General features: G+C 55.3%; 1 protein-coding gene across 5 annotated transcripts in view; it reads right to left on the reverse strand.

Moving 5' to 3' along the window:
• Positions 1-4,363: 4,363 nt before the first annotated feature.
• ZMIZ1 (zinc finger MIZ-type containing 1) overlaps positions 4,364-27,538 on the reverse strand; it is a 227,242-nt gene continuing 204,067 nt past the window's right edge. For 3 of the 5 annotated variants that reach the window (XM_054572487.1, XM_054572486.1, XM_054572488.1), the window contains 14 exons: positions 26,690-26,980; positions 23,568-23,750; positions 22,540-22,617; positions 21,714-21,888; positions 21,029-21,170; positions 19,255-19,465; positions 18,015-18,120; positions 16,904-17,064; positions 15,832-15,899; positions 15,451-15,519; positions 14,742-14,986; positions 13,282-13,448; positions 9,629-9,886; positions 4,364-8,172 (listed from right to left, as the gene is read on the reverse strand). In XM_054572487.1, the coding sequence (XP_054428462.1) occupies positions 8,065-8,172; positions 9,629-9,886; positions 13,282-13,448; positions 14,742-14,986; positions 15,451-15,519; positions 15,832-15,899; positions 16,904-17,064; positions 18,015-18,120; positions 19,255-19,465; positions 21,029-21,170; positions 21,714-21,888; positions 22,540-22,617; positions 23,568-23,750; positions 26,690-26,980 (2,262 nt within the window). In that variant the 3' untranslated portion in view covers positions 4,364-8,064. The remainder of the gene's footprint in view (positions 8,173-9,628; positions 9,887-13,281; positions 13,449-14,741; positions 14,987-15,450; positions 15,520-15,831; positions 15,900-16,903; positions 17,065-18,014; positions 18,121-19,254; positions 19,466-21,028; positions 21,171-21,713; positions 21,889-22,539; positions 22,618-23,567; positions 23,751-26,689; positions 26,981-27,538) is intronic. The other 2 variants (XM_054572489.1, XM_054572490.1) reach the window with 2 other exon arrangements.

Below are 27,538 nucleotides of genomic sequence, written 5' to 3' on the forward strand. Positions count from 1 at the left end.
TCTCCTGTGAGGTTGAGAGTTTCTCCCAGTGCCACATCCCCCACAAATTTTTACAGCCAGAGGTTTTGAGGCTTTCTTTTCCCGCACTGGAACACTGGATTGCATGGTCTGTTTTGCTCCCCAGCTGTTCCTCCTGGTTTATCCACATGTAAATGTGGGACTGCTTGGTCTGCCAGCTGCAGCCGCAGCCTTTCTGTGTGTCTTCTTTGCCTTGGCTGCCTGTCCCCGCCCCTCCTACCAGTCTGGATGAATGTTTCTGCTTTAACTTCTTGGTTGTCAGACTTCCATACAGTTTGATTTTCTGGCAGTTCTGGTTATTTTTTGTTTTTAAATTTGCTGTTGTTCTTTTGGTTGTGTGAGGAGGTGAAGTGTATTTACCTATGCCTCCATCTTGTCCGGAAGTCCAATTCTGTAGTCTTAATGGTTACTCTTTCCTTTTATCTCCCAAATGCCAAAGGCACTGTACCAGCTGGCACAGCCCCCTCACTTTTGTGCCATCTCAGTTCACTGCAGATTAAAAGTTATAGCAGATACACGGCTAGGCTACCCCATGCCTGTGACTATCATCTCCTTCCCACCTGGTCAATGACCCACCTCCAGCATCCTATCCTCAGAGGCCTTCCAGGCCCACACCTGGCACCCACTGCTTTTGTCTGGTTCCCAGGAGCAGAGTGTGAGACAGGCCTCCCCAGGAGACACCTGAGATTAAGGAGGGAGTGAGACAGAACAGGGAAGGAGAAAGAGTTGAGCAAGCATGTGGCCTCAGGTGAAGTCCACCCTAAACTGATCCACAGGAAAGACTCTGGAACACTAAGCACATCACAGCACAGAGTGGTCCTTTGACAGCCTTTAGGCTGTGAGCCTCCTGGCAGGGGTATTTGTGTACATATGACTCCCTGTGTGTCGAGGGCAATTCTCTAATAAGAGAAGTGATGAGCTGCTGGCAGCCAACACTCGTAGTAGTGGAGGGATGTGTGCCAACCAGTAAAAGAGAGCTCGAAGGATCTTCCCAGTACCTACAATAGCTATGACAGGAACTTACAATGTTGACAAAGAAGGCATGGTCACTGGGACTCAAGCAGAACTGAGGACCCCAAAGATGGAGATGTTCTGGAACCTCGGAGAGGAGAATTTCAAGGAAGAAATGGTGGCAGTCAAATACCGCAATGGGGTGAGCTTGCAAGAGAACTTCAGAGACATGGGCTGCTGGGTGTTGAGGATAACAGATGGTCAAATAAAGATAGTAGTAAGCATGGGAAGTTTCTTCAACTGAGAAGTTTTAGTAAGAAGAAGCAGAAAAGCTGGACAGCAAAGGGTGGGGATGCAGGCTGTTAGATCTCACAGTGCCAGGGCCCAAAGCTTCAGACCTGGGAAGGGGTGAGGGAGAGGGCATGGGAAGGGGGCTGGCTGATACAGTGAAGTCCCTTCTAGAAGACAAGGAGGTGATGGTGTCAGGGGCTAGGGGAAGAGACACCACATCCTGTGGGCCTGGGCAGAAGTAGATAAGGCTAGTGGTAGATTTGTGGGAGGAAGGGAGTTAGTGGGGTTTCTGTGGTGGGTGGGCAACCTGCTCAAAGTGAGGTGGGTGTGGCTGAGCAGGAGACTGGAGCAGAGAACAAGGGAAATAGGTGAATGGGCAAAGAGACCATGCCCTGTAGTCTCAGTGACACTGGAGACTCTAATTTATCCTGGCATTCACCTGCGGGACCAAATGACCTTCCCCAAGAACACCCTATGGCCTCATGTGGAGGGACGGTCATTGGATGCAGGGTGGAAGTTTTCCAGTGCGGGCTGGGAACAACAGAAACCCAAGATGACCCATGGGCTGGAGTTGTGATGTGTGGCCCCAGGTTTGGGGGGAGAGGGCAGCAGGGGATAGGGCGAGGAAGCTGAACTCCAAGAAGCCCTGAGCCAGGGCCTCTGCTAGGCTTTTCCTGTGGACTTTTCTCATTCCAGGCCCATGGCAGGAAGTAAAAAGTCTCAGTGGACAGTGGGGTAGGCAGCTGGGTCTCCATGTAGCCTTGCGTGGCAGCCATAGCTCTGTATTCAGTTGCATTGGTGGTTTCAGGCTCTGAAGCTAGAATCCAGGAAGTGTGTTTATCTTGAAGTTAAGGGAGCATACTGCCCCCTCTCTCCCTCTGCACCCCTCCTGCCTTTAAAGACAATCACACTCAAACTTTTTGTTTTTAACCACAACTCACAAGTAAGAATTAATTTTACGTCATGATTCAGTAGACACATGTACGCACACACAACTGCAATGAAATTTTACAAAGTAATTCTTACCCTTATTTTTTAGGGTTCTCTTGATGTTTTTACTATTCTCAACTATTTCATTAAAAAGCACTGGTCACGACCCACCAAACTGATTTTGGGGTCTCTCATTGACAGGCGGAGAAGCGCTGCTCTAAGGCAACGGGGAGCAGCGTGTGGCAGAAAAAGGGCCACACATCAAGCCTGACCAGCTCAGGAGAGGCCCACAAGGCAGTCTTAGAAACCCAGAGACTGACAGTAACCACAACAGAGGGTCTGAAATTAAACATTTCTAACTAGAAGCGAGTCATTGCGGGTAGTCATGTCCTAGACTGGTATCCTCCTTGGACAAAGGTCACTCTTTAACTGAGCCTGTCTATTGTTTCCTTGCATCTGCTGTAACATACCTTTTAAAATGTCAGAGTAATCTTTTCCAGACCCCTAAGGGCACAACCTCCCATCAGAGCACAAAAGCACTGAACCCCTCTTTTAACTTGTCCCCCGAATACCATCTCTATGTGCTGTAAATGTTAACTATCCTGTACCCACCAATGTAAAAGAAGTGTCTGTCTAGAGTACTTTTTATCCAGGTTCAGAGATTTCCTTGCTTTGCTTTCTCCTGCCTACCTAATCTACCACCAACGGATTTCATGTAACTTCCTTACGTCTTCTCCTTTGATTCCAATGTGTAAAATAAGTGGTAAAATTGCCATTTTCTGGAGCATTTTCTCAACCTGTTGTGATTTTGCTTCCCAGCAGTTGTGGTCAGGTTGGCTCATAGAAACTCATAAAAATCCTCTGCAGGTTTGGACATTTCTTACGTCGACAGCGGGCGGCCCCTTTTCAGAAGCTCTCGGTTACGTCCTTGACCCCTCCTCTCTGAGGAATGTCTGTTCTCAGAGAAAATGCTTCCTGTCCTGGCCAAGCTGGCAGGAGGCAGTGCCTGCAGTTTAGCAGTGACAAGGATTCCACTTCTAGTGTAAATCCTCCTTCTCCCCTTTACCTTCCACTTCCCACCAAAAGGAGAAACTGCTGTCTTGAAGGGGCCCTAGAGGTTGGGGGTTTCCACAGGCGGCAGTTTAGTAGCTGACACCACCATGAACCCCACACCCTGCACCCCAGATCGCTCCTGCTTACACACGTGCCTCCTCACACTTGAACTGCACACTCTCTTGACTCACATTCCCACACACACCAGGGGATATTTTTGGGGGGCCTGCCAGCTCTCACTTCCATCTTTGGACCCGCCCTCACCGAGGTCTTGCAGAGGGAAGGCCACAGCAGCTCTTTTTTCCTATCGCAGGAAGCCTGAGCCAAGTGGAGGAGGGGCGGTGATCGGCTGCTGGGCTCTGAGAATCGGATTCACTTCCCCAAACCTCCAGGAGCAGAGGAAGGGCGGTCAGTTTGTGTCGGGTGCCAAGGCTACGAGGACAGTTAGCATCGTGGCCAGAGCAAGAGAAAGCCCAAGTTAAAGCACATAGGAAAGAGAAAACACAAGGTTCCCTTAGAGGGGAGGGGGAGGAGTGCTGGGAGGTTGGGTGGCCAGAGAAGCACGGTAGAGCCAGCACACAGACAGCCAACAGAGCATGGCTGAGTCAACACTGGAGGTTCTGCAAAGCCTGTGGTTTCAGTGCTTCATTCCAGACCGCTTTGGACAGCGCCCTCTGGGGCTGAACACAAGGTATAGGTTCCAGCTCCTTAAACCCAGAAAACCCACAAGGTTGCTTGCTGCCAGAGCCGGGCCAGCACCCGACATGGGGCCTAGCCCTATTTAGGCCCCTGCTCCCCACCTGCATGTCCCACCACCAGGGGCAGGGCCTGCTGGAGACCAGACTCGCCCCAGGAGGAGGCAAGGGCGCTAGACTCCAACCACTCTCACGCGGCCCCAGGTTTCAGGGCCCCTTTCAGAACACCCATGGCAGGGGCTCCCCCAACTCCACACACAGACGACCTGCTTTCTTTTGTTTTCTCTTTGCAGGGTGATTGGGCAGGGGTGGTGGTTTAAAAGCAAAAACGAAAACACCCAAACCACTCCTTAACGGTCACAAAATAGCTAATTCGCCAAACCTTTGTTTTTGTCAATTTATTTAGAAAAAAATTAACATGGGCAAATGAGATACCTCAGTGTTACAACAGAGTATAGAAATGTCTAGCAATAGTCAAATAATTTGATCTTTAAATACAAAATAACCACATGAACACCTAATATACAGGTTTCATCTGAATACATATTTATTAGATAAATATTAGAGGTTGTCACATCATCTAACTACATACAGCTTTGCAAGACTAGAAATCACAATTACTTTTCTGACCAGTTTAAAGTATGAAATGATTGCATTGTACATAGATGTACAAAGACGATGAAGATTTCTGTGGGAGTACTTCAGGCTGCACTGTGGGTGTGTTTATGTGTGTACGTGTGAATCACCTGTGATCATGATATCAAAAATTATACAAAGTATGAATTTGGTTACAATTTTCTTCTGAAATCCCCGTTTCTTTTCATTATTTCCATAGCACCCTAAAAATACACAGGTGGCAGGACTAGTACACTGAAGCTAAATAGTACATGTAGGTAAAATAAAAACAAAACAACAAAAGTTCCTTTCCACACAGGGTCAGAGTATATTACATGAGACAGATGCGGAGAAAGACCTCACAATTGCTAACAAACAGGATCTAGTTTTTCCACGTTAAGATGGAGTTCCAAGCCTTTTGTTTTGTAAAATAAAAACAATACACATTCCAAGGGAAATGAATGCATCTGTTAACATGTCTCTATTTCTCATTTACATATGTACATACGTCCCTTGAGTCGCTGCTGCTGACATCGTCCTATCTGGATGGGTCAGGCCGAGGGAGCAGACGTGTATCTCTCGGGGCGGGGAGGGGGGTGTTAGGGCTTCCATTAGGGAGAAAGTATAAGTTTCTTAAAAAATAAAATGGTTACAGGGAACATGATACATGGGTAAAGCTTCAAACCAAGAAGATGGGGTGATTGCCTGTACTTGGGGCTTCCCGCCTGCCTGCCGGCCGCTGTCCAGCTTGTGGAGTGGCAGCAGAAAGGTGCCTATGGCCTGGTGGATGCCTGTCATGGAGAAGTGGCTTGCTGAGGCCTCGTTTTTGCTGAGGTTACTTATGGCTCCAAGTAGTCGTCCAAAAAGGATCAGGGAAGCGTCTCCTGAGTTCAGAACTGCCCCTGATAGGCGAGGCTGCCATCACCTGAATCTGCCACCAGCTGGGGCTTTTCTAGCCCGGGTGCCTTTATGTCTCCCTCACTCCCTGGCCTGGTCCAAACTCCCTCTGGAAGAGTACGCCCCCAGATTGCGGGCTGCAGGCTCCACGGGTCAGGAAAGTTCTTTGCTGAACTTGCTGGTGGAGGCTCCCTTGAATGGGGACCCGGGAAACCTGTCTCGGGTGCTGAGACCACGGCTTCCTCACAGATGGCTGAGGGAGGTGCCTGGAGTCTGGGCTGTGGGGGGCATATTGGCCTTCTGCACTAGAAAGCTGTAGACAGGTCAGTGAGCAGAGGAGGGACACCCTGATAAAAACCAGATTGAACCCCAGGCCTTTCTGGGAAAAAGTAGCACGGCAGGAAGCAGGAACTTCTAAGGAAGGCATCTGTTAGGTCTGTCTGGGGTAGAGCATTCCCACATGGCCTGGCACAATGTGGCCACCGGCCAGGGCTCTTGGCCACTGGGCGAAGATGGCCACATGCTACCTGGTGCCGTCTTGTCCCCACCAGACGACTGGGGATGGCTCTAAACAGTGGACAACGGCCTCGTTGTCCAACTCACAGTACAGCCACCCATGTTCTTCGTCCCTTCATCGGTATAAATAGCCCTGGTTGCTTTTTTGTTTTTGTTGTTTTTTTTTTTAAAAAAGGACTCGGTCTTTGTCATTGAGTCAAGGTATTTTAAAAACACCAGCAAAGGCTATAACCAGGTCATGAAAATGTTGCATATTATCAAAGACAATACTAAAATATTCACAAAGATATTTACAAAAGCAATCCTTAAAATAATTGATTTGCATACTGAACACCACACTGTTTGAAAAAACCTCAACAACGGGACAAAGGAAAAAGGTGGGGGGGACAGACAATGGCAGCTTTCCTTCAGAAAACCTTGTGCTGGCCGTCTGGTACAGTGACTGAAGATCAATAGCTGGGGCCACTGTTCCGGTCAAATCCAGAGGAGCGCTGGGGACCACCCGCCACAGAGAGGGAGACGGAGGTCGAGAACACAGACGGTGGATGGTGGGGGGCAGGAGAGGGCCCCAGGCAGCAGGGGGGAGGGGCACAACGAATTTACAGATGTGACACAAGTGACCCGATGGCTCAGTAGCATCCCAGGCCATGCGGCTTAGGGGAGCACAGAGGAGCCAGAAACAAAAACAGACACACAAGCTCCCCAGGAGACTGAGAGCAGTAAGCTGAATGGAGCAAAGTGGTAGAAGGAAAACCAGAGGTGCTTCTGTCTGAACCAGCAGGAGTGTGGGGTGACCTTTCAATGGCAGAGGGACACAGAAGGGAGAGGCCGGCAGTCAAGCTGGTGTCTGAGGCAGCCACAGAAACACCCCTTGATGCTCCTGGGTACATCCCAGCACACACGGGCAGCCTTGACCAAGGGGCAGACAGCCTGTGGGGGCTGGAGATGCCCATGCAGGAGTTCCTGTTGCTAAGCCCATGCATGCGCCCAAGCCTGCATCTTCCTTCCCTTCCCACCATCCCACCTTGCCATCTGCGGGGGGCGGGGTGGGGGGCAGGGGCAAGGGAAACAAGTACAGAGGGAAGTGGGTGTCCCAAATAATGGTCTGGGAGAGGTGGCTGAGGAGCAGGAGGAAGGAAATAGAATGCATGGAGAGAAATGGTTTGCTTGATGTCCAAGTCCATGTTCCTTTTCTCCAGATGACTTTGTAGCTTTCAATTGTTGTTTAAAAACAGGGAGTGGCTTAGAGCAAAGTTTTAAGTTGCCGTTCCTATTGACCACCTGGTGGCATTCCCTCGCCCCCCCAACTAAGGGCACAATAATTTCCGCTGGGTACTCGCTCTCTGTCCCCCACAAGGCTTAGCCCAGGTCCGAGTCCAAAGGTCGTGGAGCCACGTGCTGCGCTGTCCTGGCTCTGAAGAGGCCCTGGCCCTTTTCCCACCAGTCCCCAAGCAGGAATGGCACACACTCTCTCAAACACAGAACCTTGTCCTTTTTCTCTGCTTTCTGAGAGAGAGTGCTTACAGGGTATCTTGGCTTAGAGGTCAGGGGTCAAAGTGACAACCTTGGCCCCTAAGAGAGTTCTCTTTCCCAGAGGTTTGTGCTTTTCTGTGCTGGGTGATGGTGGTGGGTGGGCTGCTATCACGGAAGCCAACTGTCACTGCTCCTCCAAGGCTCAGGCCACCTGGGTCTCAGGAGGGAAGGGGGCCTCTTTCGGGCTCAGTCAGGTGAAGGAGGCTCTGGGCCAGGAAGCAGGGAGGCAGGGTTACAGTTTGGAAACTGGAAGAACCTGGGACGGGGGCAGGGGAGAGCGGCACTGAAGGGTCGTTTGGAATCAGCACACACGGAGGGACCAGGAAGCTGCTGTCAGCGTGTGCCCTCTCACTGGCCGGCTCCCCATTGCGAGGGTCATCTTCGGGGCCCACTCTGGACTTCAGCTCCAGACCCACACAGGCTTCACAGTGCATCCTCCTGCCCCTGCTCTGAGAAGGCCGAAGCAGGGGTGGTCTGAGGACACGGGCTCCCAGTGGGAAAGTGTGTGTGGGACAGACAGGGAAGGAGCGGAGTGGGGAGGGATGGCCCCGAAGGAGAGTGGGCTTCAGTTGTTCTCAAAGAGAGACAGGAGGTCATCATTACTATTGCTCGGCAGGTCGGGGGGGTCCAGGTACGAGAGGAGCTCATCGGGATTTGTGAGTTCTGGAAGGAGCTGGAAAAGAAGTACAGAAACCCAGATGAGGTGTCGGCTGAGGGGCTAGGGGAGGAACGCAGGGCACCCCATGCCTGTTTGGGCATCCTCTACCTGCCTCCCAGAGTTCTGGCCCAAACAGGGGAAATCAGCAGTGCTGGCTGTCCCCAAATGCATGTAGGCCACTGTGCTGGTCTGGGGCACACCCATGCTTATTTCAAGTCTGTCGGCTGGAAGGCCCATGGCAGGTCAAGAGGCTTCCTCATGATCAGTTCCCCTGGTCCCCTGACACCTTGCCCAAAGGAGCTGCGGGTCAAGTGGGCCTCCCAGCAGAAACCATGTTGCGTGTAGGCGGGGTGGTGCCTGCAGCGTCCACCACCCTGGATCTCTCTCAAGAGCTCACGGTTCTTTGGCAGGCCTGTGGCTGGCTGACAGCACCGTCCCTTCCTGTGGCCCCTGGGCAGAGGCTGCAGACTGTCCCTACCCTCTACCATGAGGTCCTTGGAGCCTTCCTGTCATATGGGGTTTCCTCAGGAATCTAAAGGCAACCCCCGCCCCCGCCGGCCTGGTCTGTGGAGGAGAGCTGGGCCAGAATCCAAGGTGAACGCACACCTGAGTGAACCCCATTCACCACAAAGACTGATACTGCTGGGGCCGAGGGGGACAGACAGCGGGGCTGGGACAGGAAGGACAGGAGTGGCTGAGAGGGCAGGCCTCTTCTCTGGAAATCTAGGGCCTAGGGGCTGGGATGGGAGGGGCGAGCTCTATTTTTTCCTGGCAGCTGCCCAGCCGCCGTCATTCGGAGCATCTCCTCCCATCTTCCTGACCATTCGGGTCTCAGGGTGGGAGTCCTCCGAATCTCGGCCACCACCTTCCACAGTAACCCACACGTGACGGGAGGCTGATCCTGCTACCACCCCATACCGGGGCCTCTCTCAGAGTAAGCGATGGAGCAAGCAGAAGCACAGGGCATGGATAACACACGGACAAGAAACTGGAGACAGACATACAGCAGTGAGACAGAGGGGCTCTGTCATTCCAGCCCGTCCCCTGCCTCGGGCCAGAGAGTGTGGCAGACAAGGAGATGGCAAACTCAATGTGGGGGGAGAGGGAGGAGAGAAGGGGGGCCGGAAGAAGGGCAGGGAGCCTCCTATGCTGCCTCCAGACTGGGCCCAGAGGGACTCTGTGAGGGAAGGCGGGGCAGGGCTGGGCTGCAGGACTGGGGACGAGGGGGAAGGGGCTGGCGGGGTAGCGGAGGGGACACTCGGATCCTCAGTGAGGCTTCCCCATTGTGGGATTCTCTGGTTCTGGAGCCAGGGGAGGCAAGCTGCCTGGGCCCACACACCACCCACCCACCCCTCACAGCTATGCCTCCTCCACCCGGGCCTTGAGCCCTCAACACCCACACCTGCTCTTTGGGCAGGTCCCAGGTGCCAGGCCTAGCCCCAGGCCAAGGCAAGTGGGGACCCCAACTTACATCCAGCGAAGGCTCCGGCATGTCGGATGCTCCCTGCGCTCCGGCCTGACCCTCTAAGGCTGAGGAGGGGTTAAAGGTCAGGTCGCTGTGTGGATGGTTGCTGGGAGCGGCCTGTGGCGGTTGCCGGGGAGGCTGGGAAGGAGGAGGAGGAGCCCCACTGTGATGTAATGGAGGCCCTGACTGGCTGCTGGGGTGTGGGACGTGCAAACCTTGTTGTATGGAGGGATGGGGCTGGTCAGAACTGCCAGCGTGTGGCATCTGTGGAGGAGGAGAGAGCAGGAGAAAAGAAAGGTGAGGTGACGAGGTACAGCGACGAGATGCCTGGAGAAATGAAAACCAAACAAAACCAGGAAAATAACAAACCCCCAAAACAAAGCCACCCCTTCACAAAGCTGAATGTTTTTGTTTTTGTTTTTGTTTTTTCAGAGAAACAAAATCCTCCCCCAAAACTGCCAGTCAGGGAGGTCGTGGAGAGCAAGGCGCGGGAAGGGGTCTCTGAGGCTGCGTGAGTCCGGAAGGGAGGCGGCCAGGGGCTGTGAGACAAGCACAGACTCTGAGCATGGGGTCCATGCCACCTTCAAGCCCCTCCGCCTCCGCAGTCTGGACAACACCACCACAATGAGCAACAGCGAGGGCAGGATGGAGAAGCAAAATGGGCATGTTTCCAAGGAGTGGGAGGCGGGAGGGGTGCTGCTGACAGCATGGTGTAGGCCCCTGAGGGCCAGGGTGGCGGAGCGCAGACATGGACAGACAGCATGGGGCAGGCGTGCAGCTCAGGAGTGGGTCTGTGCCCCCCAGTGGACCCTGGGCAGGGGCAGCGGTGGGCACACAGGTTTCTTCCAAGAGCCTTGGTACAAGCCCTGCCTGATGCCCTAGGGCAAGGTAGAAGTGAACTGAAGTCAAAGGAGCAGAGGGGGGGGGGCCTCTCGGCACTGCCGGACTCCTCCTCCTGGCGACCCACCTGGGCAGCTAACAGGCTGCACTCCCAGGGTGCTGAGGAAGCCAGGTACCTCCACACCTCCCAGGGCACCAGGGCTCACCAACGGGCTGCCTTGCTAAAGTCGGGGCAGGTGGAGCCTCTCTGACAGATGGTCTAGAGGACCCATGGGCACATGCACTGGAACACGGGGGCTGTGGGTGGGCAGGGGACAGGTGGTGGGTGGGCTTTAAACTTCCCCTGCTAGTCCTAGCCTGTTTGCTGTTGCAAGCACCTTCCTTCAGAGCTGGGGTCTCAGAGGGAAAGGCTGAGCCCTCACCCCACTCCCATACCCGACCGGCCCCCCAGCCCCACGCGCACTCTGCTGGTGAAGGGAGCTCACTGACTCGCTGGGCTGCTTGCTTGGAAAGCACAGCCTGATGGCCAAATGACTCCTGGGTCATTAGTGTGCCCGCCTCATCCCATCTTCTGGGCCACACGGAAACATTACTTTTTCCCTTCGTGGGTTTGAAAATGGCAGCTGCGTCTTCCCTGATTTTCTCTAGACTCTAGTTCCTCATCCTGTTTCTCCTAAGTGCTGCTCTCCAGGCCTTGCTGTGGGGCTGGCCTCTGCCCATGGTCCAGGTGGCCCCCCGTAGCACAGTGCCCTCCAGCCTGGGCCCTGAGATCGGGGCATGACCTGAGGGCACTGAGATGGGATACATGAGGTAAGAAGGACCAGGGGATGATGGAGGGATGGCCACCACTACTGTCAGTTCAAGGCCAGCTACCAACTTTCCCCCATGCCTGTGGATGCCCCACAGAGCCCATTCTGGGGGGGCAAGCAGGAGCTCCACATTCCTGGGGTACCCCAACCCAGGACACAGTCTTCAGATGTGCGGACGCAGCTGTCCCCTTTGGCCTGACATCTTGCTGGCATGTCTCAGGACCCAGAGGGGCAGGTAGGTGCTCTCTGGGACCTGCTGATAACACCTGTCAACCTGGCACCTGGATGCCAGAGTCCTTGAGCAAACCAGTGCCTGGTTGGAACTCTGCCACCAGGCCCTGCATACATAGGAATCCTTCCCAGGTGTGTGCTCAGCTGGGGCGGCTGCTGCGGTCGGGCAGGTGTGGGCGGAGTTTATCTGTGCTGTACCACCCTACCCTGCACAGCTGTACTTCTGGGTCCAGTTGCCATCTAGAGAGAGCCCAGAAATGGAGAAGGACATGGTATATCCGGGGGCATCCTGGGAGGCTGTAGAGTCAACTCACAGGCTTAGGGCCCTCTGAATAACCCAGGTGCAGGGCTAACAAGGCAAGGGAAAGCCTGGTTGGACACAGGAGGCACACAGCATCCTGCTGCCACTTGCCAGTGTTGGGAATTGTGGGATGCTGGGCGTGGAATGCTGAGGTCCTGGGGAGCAGGGCTGGGATCCAGGAAAGAGGCCCCGAGAAATCAGAAGTCCCATAGGGCAGAAAGTAACTTGCAAAAATGTGGCTGAAGCCCTGAGAAAGCAGCTGTTTCTGACTTGGCATTCTGGGGTCCTGCGGGAAAGTTGCTGTAGTGCCCCTCCCCTTGATTCCTGGTTAACTGCCACTGATGCTGAGAATCGGGCCCTCTGGCCCATAGGACAGCCCCTGTCTCAGTGGCAAGGCCAACCCCATGTCAGCTGTGTAGAACACAGTACAATCCAGAGGGCCCTTCCTTCCAGACCATGTGATGAAAGACTAGCGGGCCTGAGCGGCACCTTCTGGTGTGGGACCATCCAACCCTGCTGCTAAACAGGACGCTTCTGTGGAAGCCCTGGACCCTTCTCTCTAGCCGGTGTGTGGCCCAGGACCCACAGCCAGGCCCTCGCTGCCCGCCTCCTGCCCCTCGTCCTCATCAGGAAGAGACAGAATCACTGAAGCCTCAGACTTCAGCCCTCAGGCTTCAGTTTCCCCCAAACCCCAACTGCTCTTCCTCCCTCTGGGCCCCATCAGAACTTTGGCTCCATCAGTGCAAGGCCCATGTCTGTCTCACTTCCATCAGGGACAAGGCCCAGCCCAAGGTACAGGCTAAGAAAGCATGTGCTAAATTGAACAGAACCATCCAGCGGGCACTGGCCTCCTACCTCTGCTGCCAGGGCCACGGGTGGGGAGGCCTCTGGACGGCAATGGGCACCTTGCCTGCAAGGGGCCTTCTCAGCAATGCAGGGTATGTGTTAATAGGTGAAACAGGACAGGAAGTGAATACTCGCAGGGTAAGTAGATTTCTAGCATTTCTTTTTGCAGGAGGTGGTGACACCCCCAAAGATTCAGACCCCTGCAGAATAAGTGGGTCTGAATCTTTGGGACAAAATTCTATATGGTTGGGGCTACCCTAACGTAGTTTAAGAATATGTGTAAGTGGGGGAGAGAGGGGGTGGGAGTTGCATATGGCGGTGTGTGCAGGTATGTGTGAGTCTGTACATGGGAATGTGCGTGTGTGTGTGCAGGGAGGAGCCTGAAGCTTCCACCTTCTGAGGATCTGATGTCCTGGACGAAACAGCTAGGTCCAAGGAGGCCGATGGGCCATGACCCAGCCTCAGTCAGGTCTTTCACTCCTTTCTGAGCCCCCAAACCCAGTTCTGAGTCCTCTTTGCCTAGGGGGGAACTAGGCAAACATCAGAAAGGTCCCAGGGAAGCCCTCTGCCCCATCAGCCCCATGCAGAGGCTGGGTGTGTGGGGGACGTGGGGATGAGGAAGAGGTACTCACAGTTTCCTGCATGGGGTGGCTGAGGGGTTTCTCGAGGGCAGCCATGTTGTTGGGCATGTCCGGGGGGTGGGAGAGCTGGGGGGGACCGTGCATGAAGTCGTTCATGGACGTCCCACCGGGGTTCCCATGGGGGAAGTCAAAGTTGCCATGGCCCTGGTAGTTGTTGCCTGAGGGGAACAAATAGGCAGGGGCTCACCTAGAGGGAAGATGGCCACCTCTGGGGAGCAGGCAGTGTGTAAATTAAGAACCAAGTCTGTCCTTCTCTGAGACCCGAGCCGGCTCCTGTAGCCTTAGTGTCCAGGTTGTGCAATGGGCAGCAACGCAGCCTTCCCCAGTGGCCATGCGCTGTTCTGGAGCTGCGAGGGGCGCAGCAGAAGGGTGGGCAGGGGGACATGGAATGAGGCCCAAGTCTCAGCCTTCCACTGGATGTGCTGAGCTAGTCCCCTAGACCTGTCTCCCTGCTGCCCCCTCATGCTGGCACTGTGTCACTAGGATGGCCCAGGCCCAGAGCGGGAGGTCAGGATCTCCCAGGTTCTTGAAGAAAGCTGTGTCAGAATCAAGATGACACCATTGAAAGCCAGCTGTCTGGCCTCCCCGGCTGCTGTTCCCTCCAGCACATGGCCTTGGTGAGAAGGCAGAGGATCAGCACGCTGGGAAGCTGGGGCCCTTGGCATGCTGTGGGGCCTGGCTGGGTGGGTGAACCTCCCTGGGCCTGCAATCATCCAGGAGCTCTGGGGACCCAAGAGCAGGGTCCTTTGGGGGAGCTGCCACCCCCGTATTTGAGGAGGGCAGGGGGGTGCTTTCTAGGAATGGCCATATGGGGGAAGCTTGGTCTGGGCAGCAGAGAGTAAGAGAGCAGTGGTGGTGATGTTGGTGGCCAAAGGCTGGAGCTCCAAGCCCCTGGACTCTGTCCCTGGCAGGGTCAGAAAGTTGCAGAGACAGGGACAACATAGATGTCACAGAGACATCTCCTGGCAGGGCGGGGAGAAAAGCAAAGAACTGCAGGTGAGAGCATTCTGTTCGTCCCAGTGCTCACTCAGGCTGGGGAAGAGGTGGCTGTGTGCCCCCAGCAAGCAGGCTCTGAAGCCCCTGGGCTTGCCTGGAGTCCAGGAGCTGCTGTCTCAGGCAGCTCAAGAGTCAGGAGAGCAGGCCAGGCAGGGTGGGGTTGGGTGTAGGAGGCAGGGGGCTGGCTCATGGGGCAGCTTCACTCATGTTTCCCAGCTGGGCGCCAACCCTCAGCGCTGGATGGAACCAGGCAGCTGGATGGAGATGGGGGGATGGCGGTGCATGGGCTGCCGCGCCCCCAAGTCCAATGATGTGGGACTGTTTTTGGAGGCATATGCCACCTCTGCCTCTTCACAACACACCTCCTGCCTGCCGCCATCAGCAAAGAAGTCCTGTGCCCCGACTGGGACCGTGGGGCTGCCCTCCTCCAGCCCTCCTTGTCTGGCGTCTCTCACCTTGGCCACTGTAGTCGTTGGAGTTGGTGGCCCCAGGTGGAGGCGGGAGTGGGTACGGGGACGGGCCAGGGCCCAGGGCTGCGATCATCTCCATGACATTGGGCATGATCATCTGGCTAGGACTCATGGTCTTGAACCGCTTGGAGGGGATGCCGTCGGGGTCATCCTTAATGTGTAGGTCCGACTTGATGGGCACTGGCCGCCAGCTGCACGTGGGGTCAATGGTGACCTCTTCAAATTCGGAGCTGTGGGAGCAAGAGGGCAGAGCTGAGACTCCGGGGAGCTGAGCTTTGAACGCAAGAGCCTCTAGCTCGGACAGACACTGAGGTGTCCTTGCCCAGGTTCCCTGCCTCTCTTTTCCCCAGGCTCTGCCTATGATTTTTCACGTTTTGTGAGAGATAGGGAGACTGAGGCTATGGATAGCAAGTGGCTGGGCATAGGGCAGCTGGCCCCAGGGTCTCCCACCAGGAAGTGGCTGTTGGGGGCACTGTCAGCTTCCTACTCTGGTTGAGTTTGGTCCTTTCTGGAAAGTACATTTGCCTCCAGGAGAGAAGCCCCAGAGGTAATGTCACAGAAAAGTGAGAAACGTGGGTAAGTTGTTTTCCAGCTTACAGAATGTCTGGGATGGTCACATGCTCACCTCCGTCAATCCAGGCTGACATTCCCACCACCCTGTCCCATGTGCCCCTGGCTGGGGAGGCCCACTTACTGTTGGATGGCATTCAGGATGCCCCACATGTACTGATCCACCTCCAGGCCCTCGAGCAGAGCAGTTTTACTGGAAAAGGAGAGAAAAGGGCTTGGCCGTTGCTCCTGGACCTTAAAGGTGGGGCCCAGCCCACCCCGCCCCACTGTGTCAGAGACACTGTCCCTGCTGCTGGGTACCATTGCAGGCCCTGACAGGAGAGGGTGGCATGGTGACAGCTTGACACAAAGGGATCATGATTAAGTACAGCTCCTGTCATCTGAGCCCCTCTGCCGTATCTAGGTTCTCTCTCTTTTGCTTTTAGGGCAGGTAGAGGTGGCTGGACCCCAAAGAGCAGGGCCAGAGGGAGGCCAGAGGAGCTCTGCTGGCGTGGGCATCACTCACTTGCACACTGGACACCTCCAGGTCCCTCTCTCGCAATTCAGCTGCAGATATGATTCCAGGTCAAAGCACTGCAGAGGCCAATGGACAGACAACAGACAGACAGACAGACAAGGTCAGGACTCTCAGAAACGGCTTTGATGCAAGCGCTAGTGTTTCTGAGATCCTTGTGAAGACCTCCCACCAGGAAGGGAGACAGACAGTAGAGAGACCCAGGGCTGGTTGCTGGGTGGGCTTACTTTTCCTGTTCCTGCACGCCTCTGCCCAGCCCTCCTCACCCTGCACCTGTGTCTACATTCTCCAAGAAGCCTCTCTGGTTCCTCTGCAGCTGCCCGTCACTGACTGTGCCTGGGACAGCTGCCCTCACTGAGGCTGGGACAATGTGGCTCAGGTCTTCCCATCAGCCTAGTACTGAGGACACATATGGTCCAGTTCATCAGTGTATCAAGTAAAGTGACCAGATGTTCACCTTGCCCACAACGTTCTTCCCAAGGCAGCCCGTGGCAGGTGTGTGTGGGTGGGAGGGTGTGGCTGAGTGTGCCACTGAGCTGGCCCCAAAGCCTCCTCTCCCTCCTGCCTACGTTTCAGGCGCATACCTAGTCTGCTCTGGGAAGGCTTCTTGCACCCCTCTTCTGGAATTCCTTCCCTGAGCAGGCCCAGCTCTGACTCTTGCCCACCTTGGGCTGCCTGAATTTGCACCATCCTCTGTTGTAGCCACTCGAGACTGTGACAGTCACTCATTTCACTCATTTCCCGAGCCTGTGCTTGGAGCAGGGCCCTGGAACACAGCAGTGACCAGACAGAGGCGTCCCTGCTCTCAGGTCCTGAACCAGCCATGGCCGAATGTCCAGGGCAGGACCTGCCTAACCCCAGGTCTGTAGCCTTCTGGGCCCTAGCCCTGATCATGTAGAGAAGATGCGTGAAGGATAAATGATGGCTAAAGTGAGTGAAATCTGCTGCTGATGGTTACTGTGTCCTTCAAGGGGCAGAAGCAGGCCCTGCTGCCCCCCTGCTGCCCCTCTGCCGCCCCTCACCACCCCAGCTAGACTCCAGCGCCTCCTGCAGGACGACTCACTTGGACGTGCTTGCAATCGTGACCTCGGGCAGGCAGCTGGATGCGCCGGAATGTGATGGGGCACTTCAGAGACACTTTGATGGCTGTCTGCTCCACGCCGTCCTCCCCATTGAGGGTTGTGTTTCCTGATGAGGCTGCCACGCTGCTGAAATTCCGCTTGACTGTGGGGTGGGGGGGAAAGCACAGGTGGATGACGAGGGCACTGCCCTGCTCCCACGCCCCCCAACTCCCTCCTGCAGGGAAAACATTCTGGTTCTCTACCCCCACCCCTAAACTGGGTGAGTAACTGTAGTGAAGGGGAGTTCAGCCTGCCCGGTGTCCCAGGCTGCCCAGCACTCTGAACGGCCGCCCTCTACACGTATGACACATGTAGAGTGCATGTGCACCTGGAGGTGACCACGTCAGTTCCCCAGTCTCTGCAGAACAAGCCCCACCTTCCCTAGGAAGGGGACTTTGTGCAAAACTTGCAGAAACCCCATCTGGCACTTTTCCACTGATTTTCTGGGTCAGCGGAGCCCCCTCAGGCGCTTCTGCACGTACTTCTGCAAGCGTGGAAATGAGAATGCCCAACTAATAGCCTGGAGTGATTCTAGGGGGCAGGAGGTAATGTAAAGAAGCCTAATTGAAGTCGGGGGCAGTGGTGCATCTTCCTGCATGGCCCCCGCAGAGTTGTCACGTGGGGTCTCCACCAAAGGAATAGACTCTGAGCCGAGTCCTTTCGTCTCGAGGTAGGCATGAGCTGTTGGGGCTGGGAGGCCAGCCTTGAATCCACCCCATGCCTCCCTCCCAGTGAAGATTCCTCCCTCCCCCAGTTCTTCCCATCCTTCCAGGTGATCACATCCTTTGGGAAGTCTGCCTGGCCTCTCTACACCATGACATTTTGTGTTAATCTGCCTCACATTTGTGATGTGAGCCAAGTGGGTGAGGATTCCCACTGGGTCTTATAGTACCCTGCTCATCTGATCATCCCCATGGCCCCAGGGGAGAGGCAGGAGTCAGGGCTGAGGTTTGGTGCCAAGACACACTGAGGGCCCTGGGGTGTCACACAAGGAGCCAAAGGTCTTGGATGGATGATGACCCTGGAAGGCGGGGGTCCGGTTCTCACACTTACTTTTGGTGATGCAGTGCTCCGCGGGCAGGAGGCGCTTCTTGAGGAGGCCTTGCAGCACAGAGCGCACGGACGGCCGGTGGACCAGCTGCAGCACGAAGAGGTGGGACTGCGTAGAACAGTGTATGTTCAGTCCCTGTCCCACAGCCCTCATGGCCCATCCCACCTGCAGCCTCTGCAGTCCTAGGCTGCCCCTGTCCGGAGGTCCCTAGGAAGCCATGTCCACAGTCATGCACTTTAGGAGCGGGTGCCCCAGAAATATAGAGCACAAAGCCTTCAAGGACCAGCATGTATCCTGGGACCTATGAGCTGAGACCAGGCTGGGGTCACCACGTGGGAGAAGCTGCTATGACAGACACTGAAACACCCCTGGGGTGGGTTATGGGACACTGGGATCAGGAGCAGAGCCTATCTCACTTCCTAACCCTGCCCACCACCGCACCCCACCATCCACCCTCCACCCTTTCTGCCTGAGGATGGTGTCCCTGTATTTGCTCTTCCAGGAAGCCTTCCAGGACTGCGCATCCCAACATGTCCCCATAAGCTCTTCATTCTGACAGTTTCCCAAGTCCTGTGGCTCCTATCTGCAGGGGACCTCAGAGCACCCATGCTCTTAAGGGAAGAACCAGAGCTTTTCCTTCTTCTGTGCCCCACCCCCAGAGAGGCTACCAGAACAAGGCAGGCAATCCACTTCGACACAAGCTCTGTGTGCCAGGCCCCAATTTCTGGGGGACAGGGGTGTGGCTCAGATGTGGCCCTAGAGCAATGAGTCACAGGTCAGAGGCGCACACACATGTGGGATTCTGAGACAGTGGGTTGACTGAAAACAGGAAGAAGTTAACAACTCTAGACTTGGTGGAGGTGGGTCTGGGAAAAAGGAATTAGAATATAAAAATTTCTTGCAGATGAGGCTAGGAACAGAGCCTGGCTCTGAGGTACACACAGAACTTCAGCTGAAGAAGATGGAAGAAGGTGTCCAGGAGGAGGGGCCTATTGGAGTAAATGAAAGGGAGAGTGCAGACCAGACAGAGGCTGTGGTGTAAGGGGAAAGGGCCAGGGCACAGTGGCTTTGGAGGCTTTTATGCCATCACCTTGGGGGACCACTGCACGTTTCTGGAGTGTGTCTCTGAAAGATTGCTTCAGCGGCAGTGGGGATAGGAGGCAGAGACCCAAAGACGAGGCTGCAGAAGCGAGGTCAAGCCCTCAGTTCCCTGCACTGGGCCCTCAGCCTGCCCACACTCACACAGCAGCAGGCCGTGACGGTGATCTGGATGGTGTTGCGGCCCGGCTGGCACACGTGCTTCAGGTGCAGGGGCTTGTGGGAGGTCTTGTTGTCACCGCGCTCGATGGTGAGGGGGGTGGCATTCACGCTGACCTGCACCGAGGCCGGCCAGTTGGTGTTCATCTGCCGGTCCTCATGGTGGTAGCATTTGAACTGCAACTCCAAGTCAGACCTGGGGGTGGGACGGGGCTCAGGTCAGCTCTGCCAGGGGGCTGCTCGTGGCCTCCACGACACCTGGCCTGGCCACAATGCCTAACTCAGCACAGTCCCACGAGTCTCTCAGGAGTCCATCCTCGGCCTCAGCTGCTCCCCCAGCCTCCCCCAGCTCTCCTCTCTCACCTTGGATATTCCCCCTGCCCCGACCTCCACTCAAAACCCATCCTGACACAACCCAATTTCCCTCATAACTCCCACATATTCATTCACTCCAGCCACTCCCACAGCTCTAGCCATAATCTCCCCTTGCCCCCTGACCTATAAGGGTGATACCTGCTCCCCCAGGACAGGGACAGAGGGATAAAAAGATGCTAATTTCACAAGACCACCTGAGAGGCTGATTATGCCCATCCCCAAGGCTCCTGCCGGGTGGGAGAAGCACCCAAGGCCAGGGCTGTGTCTGGTTCAGGCCCCCTGGAGTGGGCTTTGAAGACACAGCACTATAGGGAGTCCCCGCTAAACCAGCAGTGACCATGCATGCATGAAAGCCAAGCAGGGCCCGTGTCCAGGGCCGCAGGAACCCTCTTAGCTGAGGGCACTCATGGGTAAGGAGCGGTGGGTGAGCAAGGCCCCTGCATAGGGGTCTCTCTACCTCCCTGCCTGAGCAGCTGAGCTCCCACGCACTCACACCCACCCCAGCTGTCTCTGGCCCTCCCTGCAGCCTGCTCAAGGTGGCCAGCTGTGTGTGCAGGAGCCATCTCAGACCCGTCTCTTGCTCTCAAAGTGCTCACTGGGCAGCTGAGTGGCCCTGGTCACAGGCATGGCATGGCACTTGCATTCTGCCTGAGGAGGAAGGATTGAGGGTGGAGACACCATCAGGTTCTGGCATCCAAGGGACCCAGGCCCATGTTCCAGCTCTGTCCCTTGCCAGCTGTGAGAACTCCCCCAAGCTAATCAGCTTCTCTGGCCTCAGTTACCTCATTGTTAACAAGCAAGTATTGCCCACTCAGAAGATCGAAAGTCAGAGGTGTGGAAGGCACAGTGGAACACAGGGCCTGGCTGCGCAGGGGACTGCCAGCTGCTACAGGGCAGCCTGTCCTGGTGTTTGAGGGGCGGCCCCTTTGGTGGCCAGCCCGCTGCAATCTGCAAGGCTAGTTAGTTCTGCCCAGTCCAGGCCTGTTCCCACTCTAGTTGTTCTCTCCACATTCCTGCTCTGGCCACAACGAGCCATTCTCAAGTTCCTCTTGCCAACTCAGGGCCTTCGCTGGAACACCTTTCTGCTCAGACTTTAGGCCTGAGAGAGACACCTTTTTCTCTGGGAAGTCATCCCTTACTACTCTCTTGGGACTGGGGTGACAGCTGCTCCTTGCCCTCAGGCCACTATGCGAAGGTCACTTGTCTGTCTCTCCAGAACCTGCAAGTTCCCCATGACATCCCCAGGGCCTTGCACACAGAGGGACCGGTCAATGTTGCTGTATGCTGAAGGTGGCAGGCAGGTGCCGCTCCCATGGATCCAGGGATGTCACCACCAGGGCCTTCTACACCCAGCCCCGGCCCGTGTCCCTGCCCTGACACTCACCTCCACATCAGCGTCTGGTGGACTGTGGGCCGCAGGTGAAAGACATGGTTGCTGACGGCCAAGTTGTGCTCAAGGCGGAAGGGCTCCAGCACCACGCCGTCCCGCACGGGGAACGTGAGCCGCAGCTCGTCATTGTGGGTGGCTGGATGGGGGAGGAGCCGATGAGCCACATGTCTCTGGCCACCATGGGCGCACAGAAGCATGGGCTCTGGGGCTGTGTGTGGGGCTTGCTCACCTACTTGACATGCACCCTTGGCTGCATGCTCAGAGGAACACACAGGTGTGGGTGCAAACAGTCCACAGCCGCTGGGCTGTGTGCCCTAGGACACATCAGGGAGCCCATAGCTTCTTCCAGTCTACCTGACCCCATCCCGACCATCCCTGCATCCCACGTCCCATTCATCCTGGCTCTGCAGCCCCTCTCGCCCACAGGCACCCTGCTCTGGAAGCCCCAGCCTCCTCCTCCCAGCCCCTTTCCCGGCTGTTTTTCTTCCCAGCCTCCAGCTGCTCAGGCAGGTGATGAGGCTGTTGGCAGGTCGGCTCCACCTCAGATTTCCCCTCTGGGCGTGGCTTGCCTGCTCGCAAGTCTTTCTGCCCTTTCTACATGCCCTGCTGCAACAGGTAGGCCAACTTCCACACCCCCTGGCTCGTTGCAGAACACAGGGAGGGAGAACGGGGCACTCACCTGGGGGTGGTGGCAGAGCACTCATATTTGGCTTGATGTCAGGCGGGAAGGGTGGTTTAACATCTTGGCTGGGGGACAGGTATGGGGGGATGCTGCTCCCTGGGGTCATGGGGGGTGTAGGATTCCCTGGAACAGGTGAGTGGGGGTAATTTGCCACAGGAACTGGTCTGGGAGGCTAGAGGGAAAGAGAAACCACACGCAGGTTATGGGGTCATGCAGACAGAAGGAGCCATGGCTGTGGGCATACACCCTACCCAACCCAGGATCCCAGGGCCATGCCTCTGCTCCCCTTAGGGATGAGAGCTCCCCAGGAAATCCACCCTCTCCCTCTTGGCTACACTCAGGCCTCTGTCCTTATCAGAAAACAGGTGGGCCTGCAAAGGACCTTCGCACCTTCACTTAGGGGCTCTAGTGTCCCCCAGCCCATTTGACAGATGGGAACCCAGGCTCAGGGGGATGGGGGATGCATCCCTGGGAGGAAGGCGCTGGATCAAGACCAGGGTTCCTGCTGTCCGCACCATGACTCCAGGCCACACTCTCCATCGCTACCCTAGCCCACTGGCGTCTCCACGCGGAGTCAGGCCTGCAGCATCATGGAGCAGCTGGCTCCCCCGAAACCCCTCTCCCTTTCTTAGTCCCACCTTATTTTCTTCCAAGACTGGCCACGTCCATACTCATCCCTGACCCACCCACCCAGAGCCGCGGATTCTGCCCCAGAGCAGGTGACCCGAGAGGGCACCCCCATCCATGGGCCCTGCTAACATCCAGAAGATGGGGTGAGAATGGCACATGGGTTATAGTTCCTCAAGTGAAAACTGGAACGTACCCTGTTGACATTCCCTTGGCTATAGTTACTGTAGCTGCTTCCCGAGAAGGTGTTATTTTGTCCATTAAATTGCTCTGGCTGTTAAAGCAAGATAAACAATGATGTGAGTATAAGGCAGAAAAGTGCACTTTCCCTCCTGCAATGAAAATCTGCTGAGAGTACAGGGCATGCTGAAGAGGCCCCCCCAGCCCACTGTGCCGGGGGTGGGGAGCAGAGCAGGAGTAGAGCAGTCACCCCCTGGGAATAGTGTTTCGCCTCTTTCTGTCCACAGTTATTAATTTAGCAACAGAGTTTACAAAAATAGAAACACCTAGCGTGCTGAAGTTACAGCAAAAATAGTAATGCCACATGGGAGGTGGACATGTAAGTTGGCATAATTCCTTGACAAATAAATGTAAAGTATTTCCAGAGTCTTCTTCACTCCTGAGAACGTACTTTATCATAATCCCAAAGAAGGAAAAAGCTACATGCCTGAAGATATTCATCACAGTATTATTTCAAAAGTAAAAAAATCAGGTAAAAAACTCAATGTCCAACAGAAAGGAAAGGATAAAACATGGCAGAGTTATCTCAGAGGAATGCTAGGCAGCCACTGAAAGTGAAATGCATAGAGTCACTGTAGCTATAAGTAACATGTTTATGATCTCAGGTCAAGTGAAAGAAACAGATTAAAAAATTACAGCCACAACAACAACTATATGGCAGGCTGGCACCTACATCCATGTAAAGAAACAAGGTTTAGAATGAAATGTTAACATATTCAGGGTGCTTCTCCTTTAAAAAATGTATTCCCTTTACTGTTATTATCTTGTGTGTTGCTGTAAATAGTAAACAGGGAAGGCAAATCATCCTCTGAGCTCCTGAGAATAGAAAGCAAGAGAAGCCAGTCTGACATTTTGATCACGCTACGCACAGCTCTGAGCACAGGAGGACATGTACAGAAATCTCTGCCTGCCCCATGGGGACTCATGGAACACCCACAGCCCAAGAGCACAGTGGGGGTGGGGATGTGGGGTGTTGGGACTCACCTTGTAATACTGCCCCATGTTGACTGTGGGGGGCGGGTACTGCCCGGTGCTCGGCTGGCTGGGCATCCTTTGCCCAGGGTAGTTGGGCGAGGTGAGCGGCCGTGGGGGGTTGGGGGTGGGGTACTGGCCTGGCTGTGTGGGGAACTGGCTGTTTGGTCCATATTGCTGGTTTCCATAGGTGGGCTGTGGCAGCAGAGAAAGAAGGGGGAGGGGGAAGTTGTCAGTGTCTTGGAGCTGAGCCACTCACTGGAATGCCAGGACTGCTCCATCTCCTCACCCACAAAATGCCCTTCCCACCTGGAAAAGGCAGAGATGGAGCTGATGATGATTGGAGCCCCTTCTTGCCTGGACATCCAGGGCCATTACATTCTGTCCATCTGGCTCAGCGCTGTCTTTTTTGAAGCGCTGTGCCACCTGAACTTTGGGGATACTTTTAAAGCCTCTTGTTCACACCCTTATTGGGGGGGGCCAAGAGCTTGATTCTAAAGCCCCCTTTGTGTCTCTCCTAGTGCTTGGCATGTGACGGGAACACAGGTAATAGGTTGCACCTCCAGAAAGGTGATCCCCACCCTTGCATTCTGAGGCTGAGTCTGGAGGGCATTGTCCCCATACCCCACACTGTGCAGAACACACTGATGTTCGGTTCTGGGCCATCTGTGCCTGGTCAGGAGAACCAGACCGGTGAAGGGCTAAGAAAACTCCTCTCAGGAGATGCACTTCAGAGAGGAGGAGATAGCTCCAGGGAGGGAGAGGGGCAGAGTCACTATCCTCAGAGGTCTCCGAGGTGGCACATGCCACTTCTGCTCATGCTGGCCTCCACCCCTCAGCCACCTTCCCCATCTGTAAGATCAAGTGACTCCCAGGGCCACCTGCTGCCCAGACTCTGAGGCCAGGAGTCAGTGGTTTCTTCTTCCCTATTTGATGAAACTCCTTGTCTATTCATTGTCTCTCTTGCCCTCTGGCCTTAGAGATCCAGGGGATGGCTTTGTCCCAGGGTCTCTCACAAAATAAGCCCTCAATAAATACTTGCTCAACAAATGAAGGCAGGACCTGGGGACAGGTGTCTGTGTCAGTGCTGAAGAACTTCGTCTAACTCAGTGTTGTGACACGGTGCCCGCTGCATGACAGCGAGGGTCCCGTCACATCACTGGAAGAGTGGAAATGGAGGCTGCAGCCTGCCCGCCAGGCTACAGACGGGAATCCTGTAGGGGACCAGCTGGCCTGACTCCAGCCCCCGGCCCAAGGGTCCAGCAACTCAAAGATTCTATGAGTATCTCGCACAGGGTCAGGCTGTGCAGGCTGTGTGGCCCCGGTGTGACAGCCCAGGGTCCCACGTTTTGTCCTGGGGTGGCATCAGCATTCTAAGAGAAGGGTGGTTTAGTACAAACAATTGAGAGACTTTGGTGTGCCCGCTGCGGCAGGCAACAGCCGGAGAGCGCAACACTGGTGCATGCGCTGGGTTCACATCAGGCTGATGACCAGGAATCCCACTGCCTTTTCCACGAACCCTTCTTTGGGTGCCAGTAGCCCTGCTGGCCGGGCTACAAATGCATCTGCGGCCCAGACAGCAGGGATGGTAGGAGTCTGAGCACAGAGAAGACAGAGAGGGCTGTGCATGGGAGTGAGGTCAACAACTAGAGAGGGAGGAAGTCCCCCAAGAACAGCCAAAATCTTGGGAGCCAGTTTCCTCCTCTGGCCCCTCCCTCAACTGGTGCCAACCTGAAGGTGTATCAGGGCGTGACCTAGGCTCCTGGGTATTTTGGGAGATCCCTGACCCCTCTCCCTTTGAGGACTCAGGACACCTCTACCAGTGGCCAAGCCACATGCTGGCCCGAGCTAAGGTGAATGCTGAGGGGAACTGCACAGACCTTCAAGTAGCGTAAGGTCTTTGGGCTTTATTTTTGAATTTTAATTTTTAAAATTTTCATTTATTGATTTTAGAGGGAGAAGAAGGGAAAGAGAAAGAGAAACACTGATTTAAATGCATTCCACTTATTTATGCATTCATTGGTTGATTTCTGTATGTACCATGACCAGGGATGGAACCTGGAACCTTGGCGTATAGGGACGATGCTCTAACCAACTGACCCACCTGGTCAGGGCAAGGTCTTTGGGCTTTAAACCCACTGTGACCCCAAGCTGATGGCTACAGTTCTGAGACGAATAGGGGTAAAGCTGATGTGAGAATGGTCACACAAGTAGAGTGCTAGGGGAAATGCTCAGGAAGGGACTTTGTTCAGGGGGAGGAATCATGGCAGGCTTCCTGAGGGAAGTGCTCCAGGCCAGGATTCCGGGGCTCCTGTGTCTTCTGCAGCTAATCCAGACAGGCTATTTGCTACCAATTTGTTTTCTGAATGCTCACTGAAGGCTCTGTGACACCCCTCCAGAAGGTCATCCTTCTCTGACCTTACATGGCATTCCGTACCCTCTACCGAGCCTCGTTTCATTGCGGGTTCCTGCTTAGACCTTATCTTTTGCTGAAGTCTCAGTTCCCAGAGGGCAGGAGGCGCGGATTTTACTTCCCTAACCTTCACAGAGGCGGCATCCTTCCCAACAGAGTGGCTGACTATTGATGGAAACATGCTGTTTGCCTTCCCGTCACTTCTCGGATGTGCTAGCCTTCAGATATTTATAAGGTTTTGTCTCATATCTCACTCTTAGAGGGCAGTGGGGAAACCCTCATGGGGGTGTGAGGATGGTGGCCCTATGGAAGGGTGGTTCCTTACTGAAATGACCAGCTAGTGTCTGAACCTAGACAAAAACGAACACTAACAGAGGCTACTGCTTGCTAAGTGCCTGCCCACGCTGAAGTACTTCATGTGTGTCTCCTCAAGTTCCCCAGGCAGCCCTACGAGGCAGGCTGGAGTGCTACTGACTTTTCCAAAGGACAAAGCTGAGCCTCAGGAAGTGATGTGACTTGCTCAAGTTCTTCCAGCTGAAGGGTGGCAGAGATGGTCTTAAACCCAGGAGCACCTGACTCCTCAGGCTCTACCTTTGGGCCCAGGTTTTCCAAAGGTCAGTCCCTGCCCTTCCCAAGGTACTTCCCACAACCCCGGTTTCTTAGAGCCCCCGGATGCCCCCTCCTCTCACCCTGCCACCCACTTTCCTGTTGTCATACTCACCTCTCCTGGGTATGGCCTCTTTATGCTCTGAATGGGAAGGGACTGGGGCCGGGGACCCGGATAGGTCTGCTGGGGCATCCGCTGCCCGTGTGTGCCAAAGGGGCTGATGCCAGGCGGCCGGGGCTGGTTCATGCCCATGGGAGGGCCGCTCATCCCCGAGGGTGTCATGCCAGCCGCCATGCTTGCAGGGTTCATGCTGCCCCCCATGGAGGCAGGCCCCCGCGGCCCGGGCTGGTTCATGAATTGGCTGTTATACGCCTGGGTGGGACCCATCTGGAAAGAGGAACAGACCTTCAACGGGAGAAGAAGAAAAAAAAAGAATAAAATGCCACATGCATTGAAAGTGCAGGGAGGGAAGGGTAGGGAGGTGGGGGGCCTGGGGTGGGGGGGCACTTTCCTGTGTGGTTGCCACTGGTGACCAGGCCTCTAGGAGCAGCCAGTCTCCTGGGCTCCTGCTGCCCTCTGCAGGCCTCACAGGAAAGATGCAGCCCAAGGGGTGTTAGGGGGTAGGGGCACGGTCACTCCAATGCACAGGCAGCATTTCCAGGGAAGCAGGCAGGGAATGGGTCAGACGGTGCAAGGGCAGGGGATGGGACATGGGAGGATGGAGAAGGATGAGGATGGAGGCAGGAGCTCCTTTCCTGGAAGCCCCAGCCCATCCTTGCTCATTGGCCAACGGAGACACACCCTCCATCCACAAAGTCTGATGTGGCCCCAGTCCCCACTTCTGCCCACCAGCCCTGCTGTCCCCATCCTGCAGTCCCCACCTCCACGCCTGTCCTGCATTCCTGCGGGGCTGTCCCTCCTCAAACCCCATCTAGTCCTCCTGAAGGTCAGGAGGGCAGAGCT

This window comes from Pteronotus mesoamericanus, unplaced genomic scaffold (assembly GCF_021234165.1).
Source record: "Pteronotus mesoamericanus isolate MK-2021 breed Mesoamerican mustached bat unplaced genomic scaffold, CSHL_Meso_final contig_24, whole genome shotgun sequence".
Taxonomy (NCBI): Eukaryota; Metazoa; Chordata; class Mammalia; order Chiroptera; family Mormoopidae; genus Pteronotus; species Pteronotus mesoamericanus.